This window comes from Dreissena polymorpha, chromosome 6 (genome assembly GCF_020536995.1).
Source record: "Dreissena polymorpha isolate Duluth1 chromosome 6, UMN_Dpol_1.0, whole genome shotgun sequence".
NCBI classification, from domain to species: domain Eukaryota; kingdom Metazoa; phylum Mollusca; class Bivalvia; order Myida; family Dreissenidae; genus Dreissena; species Dreissena polymorpha.
This window is the reverse complement of record NC_068360.1, coordinates 60,030,605-60,041,046: the sequence shown is the minus strand read 5'-3', so window position 1 is coordinate 60,041,046 and position 10,442 is coordinate 60,030,605. Positions and strand designations below refer to the sequence as shown.

At 35.0% G+C, this 10,442-nt stretch overlaps 1 protein-coding gene across 2 annotated transcripts in view; it reads left to right on the top strand.

Annotated features, from left to right (window-relative positions):
- Nucleotides 1-15: 15 nt before the first annotated feature.
- Nucleotides 16-10,442, top strand: part of LOC127834457 (uncharacterized) — a 43,479-nt gene continuing 33,052 nt past the window's right edge. The window contains exons 1-2 of one of the 2 annotated variants that reach the window (XM_052360309.1): nucleotides 16-83; nucleotides 9,599-9,652. In XM_052360309.1, coding sequence (XP_052216269.1) covers nucleotides 51-83; nucleotides 9,599-9,652 — 87 coding nt within the window. In that variant the 5' untranslated portion in view covers nucleotides 16-50. Of the gene's footprint in view, nucleotides 84-9,598; nucleotides 9,662-10,442 lie in introns of both variants that reach the window. The other variant, XM_052360308.1, reaches the window with a different exon arrangement.

Genomic DNA, 10,442 nt, shown 5'->3' with positions numbered 1-10,442 from the left:
TTAGAATACACAAACTGCGTGACAGATGGCGCGAAATTTCGAAGGCCGTTATGGGGGATGGAATATACAAGTATGACCTTCTGGTAAGTATTGGTTCATTTATAAAATTGATTTTTCACTGAGAATTGTTACGTCAACTACGGAATCATTAGCGTCTGTTATGTTTTGCGAGATTTATAGTACACAAAAACAGCACTTGCAAATTAGTTCTTGAAATTCAAGTTGAATGCTCTGAGACTGAGGTTGAGCTTTTAGGTGTATTGTTCAGGGTGTCAGACAATTCACCCCCAAGACAATTCACCCCCTGGACAACTCACCCCCAGAATTTGATTTCCTTGGACAACTCACCCCCAAAGACAACTCACCCCCAAGACAATTCACCCCCATATTTTTATGAGATTTTAATGTCATTTTCATTTGTTATATTTGAACATAAGTTGTGAGCAGATGTTTTGGTGTTATAATTTTGACTTGGCAGCACAATTTTGACGTAATAATAATACACTGTAGTATGTAAATGAAAGATGACATTGTGATTTTTGTCAAATGCAATTCAGCCAATTTATTTATCTTTAAACTGTGTTACAGCACATAAAATAGAAATAAATAAAGTATTTTGTATAATATTCGTGCATTTGTTTTAAATAATATTATTAGGTTATTATTTTATTAATAGAACTTTGTTAAATATTGAAGTTGATTAAATAATTTCATTCAATTCTTCGAATTTTACATTTTCACAATAATTAATTTATTCATGATGAAAGGATAATTAATTTAATAAAATACAATGGTTTAATTCAGAAAAACCTTAATTACAGAAAGGAAATTTAATCTGGTAAGAGCGTGCCATTTATGGGTATTACAATCAAGAATTCACACCAATGATGAGGCTTTATCAAAGTGTCAAAACAGATTAATCAAAGTGTCAAAACAGATCAACAAAGACTTCAGTTACACTCATTGACAAATATTATAATTATGTTGGGGTGGGCAATTCAAAAGGTCTATTAACATCTCAGAAGATAAAACAAACAAGTTCATAAATATTAATTATGGCTTTAATTGCAAATGTCTATATAAATTTCACAAACATGATTTTCAATAACATATCTTTTATACATCTACCAATAATATTTACATAAGACAAACACAACACATATAACAAGAGTATTTACATGAAACAATCACAACAGACAAGCACAACAAATAATACAAGGGTACTTACATGAAACAAACACAACAGATTAACTTGCATGTTTTTCAATAACATACCTTTTATACATATACCAAGAATATTTACATGAGACAAACACAACACATATAACAAGAGTATTTACATGAAACAATCACAACAGACAAGCAAAACACATAATACAAGAGTATTTACATGAAACAAACACAACAGATAAACTTACAAAAAACACACTAACAGTACACTACTGTTTCCACTGAAACACTGTTTAAACCTTCTGTGAGTAAATCAGGAACTCTTCACATGAGATGTCCCTGTTGTCATACTTTTCCCAGTACTCAGCAATGCGGGCATCCATGTCAACATACACAGCCAGTCTGTGTCTGCTGAGCGCACCCTCTGAAACCATTTGATAGTGGAGGTCCACCAGCTTCCCTTCCCTCAGCAGCAAAGGTAGCAGCACGTAGAGCTGGAGGTTGGATCGTCCAGCCTTGCGGTTGAGCCTGTGGTGCCACCCTAAAAAAAATAATGTAATGTTCTAAATATAATAGCTATCACTCATGAAATTGTACAGTAAATAAACACATCTAACACAGACTACAACAAAAAAAACATAAGCGGAAATCTAAAAAGTTCCTAATTTACTACAAACATTATGTTGCAATGTGTAAAATGATAATCAACTTACCTTCGGTGTCATTGTTAGTCCTGACGGTCTGTTTGTAGACTGACCACTCTGATTCCGACCAAAGAGTACTCTCTATCCACTGATTCTCGACGTACTCAAAGAGTGACCTCATTTGAGCTGTATTCCCCTCTGCCTTGTCACGAAGGCAGTCGAAGGCCCTGGGTTTATGTGGTCCTGGTAGGAAGGGAAGCGCCAACAGCTTTCTGATTAGATCGTGCACACCCTCTGGTCGCTCGTACGTCGTCTGAAGACCCACGTCTTTTACTTTCCTTAATACGGCTTGTGCCCAGTGAAAAGCACACCCCTTCAAGTCCATGCCGGGAAATACTGTGCGCAGAGCTTGCCACAGTCCTGAAAATACATTATATAACAAAATTGGTTATAGATGATTGACTTCTGTAAAAATTGTTATAAAATTATAGTATACTATAATCTTAAAAGAGATCATTAATAATGTGTAAGTCATTTGATAGTGCACTCAGCTTAATATAGTTCACTACACTAGTCTTGCATATTTCAGTCAGTATGTCATGACATTTTCTTTTTAAACTTACCAGCTTCGAAGTCCATCACGAAACCTTCAACTACTGGCGCCTCAGTAAGGATCTCTATGACCTATATATATTCTTTTATGTTATTAATGTTATTATTTTAAGATTTATAGACTCCGATCATTATAACCCATTCAGTCACCAGTATTATGATCCTTAAGTGAGAAGTGTAACAAATGTTTATGCTGATTTTGCTTCGTTCATTCATTCTAATATTCATTTCACCTACCTCAAAATCCAAGGAGTCTGGTTCCTTTGGTCTATGTTGTGCTCTGGCTCTGTTGACCTTACGCGCCAGAGTTGAGGGTTTAGGGAGATTGAAATCACCCTGTTGGAAAATGTTGTGCATCAAACCTTCCACTATTGTACCGGCGGGCTGGTGTACATCTCGGACAGCTTCTCTACGTATCTGCAAATCAAACACAACTTAAGGCCATGCAAACTGCAAATGTAGGTACTCAGTTGGTGTTATATTATCTCATGTAAGATATAAGTGTTAATTCCAGTTGGTGTTATATTATCTCATGTAAGATATAAGTGTTAATTCCAGTTTGCACAAAAGATAACATTTGAGATACAATAAAACTTACATCTCTATTCAGTGTCACCCTCTTGTTCGCGAGTCCATCTGCCAGATGGCAGTGCTTCACGGTTCCTGCAGTGAAGATATCGCCCTGCTGATTAACACTGGCATAACATCTCAAGTTCTGGCGCCGAACAGAACACCTCCATTGAACGCTTCTGGCAGTAGGTTTCTGCTTCTGAACGTATGTGTAACCATCAGAAGATACCAACTTCTTCTTTCTACGCTCAGTGCCCTCTTCCACGACCTCATACCTAATCTCTCCGTCTTCTATGATAGTGTCTGTCAGAGGTGCATCGGGTAGTGGGTTTTCTACAATGACCTGCACATGGGTTGGTCCATCTTGACTGAGGTCGAAGTAAGCGGGGGCGTTGTCAGGCTCATTCTCAGTGTTGGTGTTCTCGGTGTTGTCATAGTTGTCGTCCGGCTCAGCCCCTGTTGTGTCCGCTGCAGTGGTATCAGTGGAGGTTGAAGTACCAAGGCTGAACTCCAAGTTGAATGTAATACTTGGTACAGTTCAGAGTTCTTCCTGATAAAACCAAATTCCAGGTCAAAAAAATAAGTTTCAATTTTGTCTATAAACTCGAATTCAATCAACCGTCCTATAACATTGTTACTTTTTGTAACAAACAAAAAACCTGTTATAATCAACATCAATTTGCGTGTTTTGTGGATAAATGCTGAAAACAACAAGTTGATAAAAACCAATATCAAATCGAAAACCAAAGTTTTGAATTGACAATTCAATAAATCTAACGTAGATCCGGAGATAGTCAATCTAGAACGATTGGTTGATTATACACAAGATCTATCTTTTGGAGGATTCTGGAGATTCAGTCCAGGTTTTTTTTTCCACTTTTTGGGAAGATAGCCCATGGCTTTGGAATTGGGAATTTTATCGGCATTTTCATGAAATTGGGAAAATAAATTCATTAGCCTTTTTATTCCAAACGAAACGTCCACCGATTAGGTAAACTAAATTTGATATAACTCTTTATAATCATTCAAATTAAAAGAACAAAATCATATAATACTTTGTAAGATGTAATAGAATTAAAATTGAGATAAAATACGCTTTAGATACCTCTTTCTAAAAAAAAAAAATATTTTTTTTTTTTTTTTTTGGAAATTGGGAATTTTTTTCCACATTTTGGGAAAAAGTATACTTTTTTGGGATTGGGAACATAGCCAAATTTCGGCTATAAAATCGGGCAAAAAACACCCTGCAGTCGATGTATTTTTAAGCATATGTTCAAATTTGGAATACTTGGTGTTTTCCATTGCAAAAACTTACACATTTTTGTGAAGCATTGACTTGATTAAAACTTGGATCAATATCATTATTTGGAGAGCACACCGCATCAAGCAAGTTGTTTTGAGCATTTGATTTAGGATAAATTTATAATCTGTTTGTGTTTATTTATGCCAGAAAATATTTAATGTTCAAAATTCTCATTTTACCTATTAAAGTGCTGCTTGGATTCCAGGCGGCACAGTTTCCATGAAAAATCTTGTTACCAGTTGCAAATATCAGCGTTGGGAGGGTCAATTGTCTATATAGCTGGAAGTTGGATTATTGCAACTAACTTGCAAATGTTGAGGTTTTTCCCCGAGATAATTGTATTTAAAGTTTTAAAAGAATGCAAGCCTGTACAATCGACAATAAAACATGATGTTTAAAATCTGAGAGACTAATTAGTTGGCATTATAAATTATATTACAACATTACATTAATAAAATCAGAAATCGTCTGTATTTTTCCGTATGCGTTTAAGTGAGGCAGAGCACGTACCCTTATAACATGAGAACTTAATATCGAAATACCAGATAAACTACAATACATGTTGTTCAAATGGAATTGTTCACAGATTGGGGTCATTTGTTAGTGTCAGTAAATGCATTAAATTGCTAAACTTAAACATTAGAACTTTAATTATGGTTCCATTATATGAAGATCTTAAGAATGTTATTTAAGAAAGAAAGAAAGTTAAAAGTTTGTTTTCATTTGAGCAATTGCTTTCGCCTAAAACATTCTGCTATCTTGACTGTTGTATGTACATTTGCATCTTATACTTTAACTGATCCACATGTCGTTACAACAATTGACAAAAACAACATCAACATTGCAAATTGTTCAAGTGTGTTTTGTATTTTGATTTATAACTGTATAAATTTCAAATGATTATTAGTCATAATTTATAAACAAAACTTTATTTTCAGATTGAGTCTGCGCCATAATGATAAGTGTAATGTCGCTCCCTGTTATACAGTGTTCCTTTAATTGTTGAATTTGTGACAAAAATCATTTGATATTCTTTGAACCTGTCCCATTAACCTAATGAGAACATTAAGCATTTTTGTAAGCTGTTTCCATACTTAAACATGAAAGTCACATATTTAAAGACATAACATGAAAATGACTAAATAATGACGCAACTTTGTTTGATTTCAGACCTAGATATATAACTAAATTAAGAGTGTAAGAGGAGGAAGAATGACAACACTTGGCATGCACTTACGTATATAAGCAATGTTAAAGGGCAAACACATTTTCCGTCTTGGGCCACAACACAACTTCATTTACATGTATGTGACTTAGTTCATGTCATGATGTAATTTTGCTTCAATTTTAGAAGGACCAACTCTTTCTCAGAAGGGCCAGTAAGTTTCATGATTGAATTAAATCCATCATTGACAATCCTACTAAAAAAAGTGAAGAACTCTGGACTAGTGTCTACTGTTAAGGGAATACTATCATCTTTTATAAAGAGAAGGGACATGATGGCCCTGAGGTACTCACCTTATGACAAGGTACTGCAATTGTCTTGACCTGGTGACCTAGTTTTTTACCCCAGTTGACCCAGATTCAAACTTGGCCTAGCCCTTTGCATGCTGGGAAATTTGTCGTTTGCTAAAAAGTCGTCTGCTGAATTTCTAAAATTAGCATTTTCTTTGATTTTTTTCAAAGAATACTGTCAGAATAGCAAACAGTTTGGATCCTGATGAGACGCCACGTTCTTCTCATCTGGATCCAAACTGTTTGCAAAGGCCTTCAAAATCCGGTTCCAGCGCTCAAAGGGCTAGATATTGTTTAGATGAAGATTCTGACCAAGTTTCATCAATGTTTAATCTTCGGTGTGCCATCTAGAGTGGTAACAATGTTTTTATTAGATCCTACTGAGTGGCCTAGTTTTTGGACACACATAAACACATTTAAATTTGGCCTAGATAATGTAGAGATAAACATTATCACAAAGTTTTTTCTAGATTGCGTGATACATGCGGCATCTACAATGGTTGTTTGGTTTCTAAGATTTGACAAAGTGACTTAGATTTTGGACACAAGTGAGCAAGTTTGATCTTAAGATAACTAAGAGATTTTATTTTTTCAGAGTTTTTAATATATTTGTTCTATAAAAACAAAATTCCATCTTTAATATTCTTTACTATTTGTAATTGAATTGACAATGTTTGCACATAAAATTAAATTAGTAAATTTGATAATTTGAGTATAACACACAACATTTGTATTCAGAAACGTATATCAGAAAATATTGGTAGTTAGTTAGAGCCAAAATGTTAACATGATAAATGTCACAATATCAGCCAAGTTATGTAAGCCTATTCATGAAATCAAGTCATGAATCTTGAATGAGGTTAATTGAGTCTGTACTTTTTGATAAAAAAGGAGATAGTCCACTACCTAAGTTTGGTTACAAATCCCTTCTTCAAACGATAGTTCATTCACTTGGGGATGTTTGAATAATACAGTTATTGTTTGAGAGCGTTGACTTACTGGCCGAATGATTTGTGCCAAGTTATCAATATGAAAATTAGTTCAATATTTTGTTCATGTACATTATTGTGTAAAACAGCTGCTTTAAAAGTTTAAACACAAAGAAGAAATTGTTTGATTGTTTTTTCAAATCGTTGACCAAGGAGATGGTTTGTCATTATGTATTTTCAGTAATGACTTTTTCAATCCCATTGGCAAAAGTCGCTTCAATTAGTAATCTAATGCATCATTGAATGTTTAATTGTTATTCTTTAACAGGGGACTCTTGACTGAACTGGCAGCTGCTTTTGCAACTTTGGGGAAAATAGGGAAACATGTTTTTTTTCTCAATAAGCATTATTACATTTTTATTTCACTTTGTTATTAAAAACTAATCAAATTATTTTCTGCAAATGCTTTATAAGACATGTTCAAACTTTGTTTGATGACAAAGACATAGATTGTTTACAAAAATGTCTCTAACAGAAAACTTTGTGTACTTTTTTTCCCACATTTAAGAATTAAAAAAAATATTTTAAAGCGGGTATATACGATCTTGTCAAATATTTAGTAATAAATATAAAATGTGTAAAAAACTTATTATACATATATTTCAATATAAACTAAAATAAAAGTTAAGAAGAACATGTGTCGAAAAATGCTAAATAAGCCAGATATTTAATTCTGAAATCGAAAAAGGCTGTACAGCCGAATTCGCCAGCATGTATATCATGCATGTACGATGTGAATCTAAATTTAGTTTAACGGTTCATTTGAAATTTCTGCAGCGATATCGATTCATACGACACATGAACACTTACAAAAAAGACGAATGCATCGGTTATTGTAGGAAAATAATTACGAATTATCTTCGTCACAATCGGCTCGGGGCGCTAATTTGTATTTGCTGTATTTTATGAAATTCGTCTTAAATGTATCATTTTTCTTGCATAGTGTGTGTTATTATAACATATTTGTATCAATATTTTACAATTCAGCACATATAAAAATCGTATATACCCGCTTTAAGGGGACTTTTAATGTTATTTAAGGTTATTAAGATACCTGTTTTTAGGAGGGTAATGGGGTCACAATCGGCACCAATAGGTCGCAGTGGTGTAGTGGATATGGTGTCCGCCATGTGATTGGGAGGTCACGGGTTCGATCCCCACTGTGGGAGCGTTCTTTGAATTTCCCCCATAGACACAAAGTACTGGTTCTAGTCCCAGGAAACGGACTCAAGAGCGTCTCAAATAAGCCTTAGGCTTTCTATGAAGTTGAGCTAAAATAAATAGGTTTTAACTAAATCGGTCCCAAATTAGCCCTAAAAAACAATGACTGGGAACTCTGAAGTCATTAATCAGCTGCTGAATATGCAAGCAATCAAATCACACTGATTTTGCCATCTTTCATAAGTAAACATTTTAGGTCATAACATTCATTTTGGGAAATGCCTCCATTTGTTTTTCAATTGATACTTGCAAATTACAAATGAACATATATATTTCATAATGTGATGTGTGAGCATTTTACAATATTCACATTCATTTACAAGAACCCTCACGTAAATTAAAATTTCGGTTGAATGCAGCATGAACAAACTATTTTCTGAAAATCACACACAATTTTAAATAAATTTCTATGTTAGTAATCTTCCAGTTGCCTTCATTTAAACACGGACTCGAGATGACATACGCTCCGTGATTTAAATTACTTTTTTTAACTGACATACACAATTATTGTTTTAACAGATGATATGAGTGTATCTTAACCTCAGGTGGTATTATAAACAAAAGCATGGTCAATACATTTTTATACGCCCGTCTATGACGGGACGTATTATGGTATACCCCGCGTCCGTCTGTCCGTCTGTTAATGTCGTACGCTACGTCAAATATCCTTTGACAGATTTTCTTCAAATTTTAACACAATCTTAATATTGATAAACCCTGATCCCCTTTCGTTTTTGACGGAATTCTGAATTGTCGTTCCAGAGTTATGGGACTTTGTTCGTCAAAATTTCGTGATTTCATTGAATGTCCTACTGTAGCTCAAATATCCTTCGATGGATTTTTTTCAAATTTCAACACAATCTTAATATTGATAAACCCTGATCCCCTTTCGTTTTTGACGGAATTCTGAATTGTTGTTCCAGAGTTATGGGACTTTGTTCGTCAAAATTTCGTGATTTCATTGAATGTCCTACTGTAGCTCAAATATCCTTCGATGGATTTTTTTCAAATTTCAACACAATCTTAATATTGATAAACCCTGATCCCCTTTCGTTTTTGACGGAATTCTGAATTGTCGTTCCAGAGTTATGGGACTTTGTTCGTCAAAATTTCGTTATTTCATTGAATGTCCTACCGTAGCTCAAATATCCTTCGATGGATTTTTTTCAAATTTCAACACAATCTTAATATTGATAAACCCTGATCCCCTTTCGTTTTTGACGGAATTCTGAATTGTTGTTCCACAGTTATGGGACTTTGTTGAATGTCAAGGAGACATCGCTCCATGCTCATGTACTTATAAAATAAACCATGTATTCAAATACAAATAAACTGAAGTAAAAAAATGATTCAAAGGGTTATTTATTACCTTACTACTTCATTGGCGAACGACGGGCGTATCATGCGCTCATGGCGCAGCTCTTTATTTAATAGCGTAATATTACTGCACCACAACAGGTATGTACATGTTATAAGTATTTTTGTTATCAGGATACATGAGTGATGAGATATAAGCTTTTCAGACTTCACTGTGATATTGATTTTTTGATGGAAGAGCACATTTTTCATTTCAGCTGGACGTCGAGACAGGCCTCCAGAAAACGGGACAATGTCTGCGAGACCAGGAGGTATGGCATGTATGTGTATAGCATTTAATGTCTGGAAATTAGTATTTGAGTCGCAATCTGGGAAATGGGGGCTTAATGCATGTGAGTAAAGTGTCAGCCCAGTTTGCTCAGGCTAATCAGGGACGACATTTTTCTGCTTTAATCGTATTTTTTTATTTAAGGAAAGTATCTTCTTGGCAAAAATCCAGTTTAGGCGGACAGTGTTGTCCCTAATTTTGCACAGGCTAATCTGGGACGACTCTTTAGGCGGACAATGTCGTCCCTAATTTTGCACAGGCTAATCTGCGACGGTTCTTTAGGCGGACATTGTTGTCCCTAATTTTGCACAGGCTAATCTGCGACGACTCTTTAGGCAGACAATGTCGTCCCTAATTTTGCACAGGCTAATCTGCGACGACTCTTTAGGCAGACAATGTCGTCCCTAATTTTGCACAGGCTAATCTGCGACGACTCTTTAGGCGGACAGTGTCATCCCTAATTTTGCACAGGCTAATCTGCGACGACTCTTTAGGTACATGCATTAAACCCTTTTTTCACAGAGCAAGGCTCATTTTATACAATGTGTATGAATATTCATAATAGTTGATAGTCCATGTGGTTTACTGGGTATGTGTCTGTTCTCTAGTTTAAACCTATTTGTTTTAGCTTGATTGCATTGAAAGCCTTAGACTTATTAAACACTCTCGAGTCCCTTTCCTGGGACTAACAACCAGTATTTGGTGTCTTTGAGGAAGATGGATAAAACGCTCCCACAGTGGGGATCAAACCCGTGACCTCCCGGTCGCTAGGC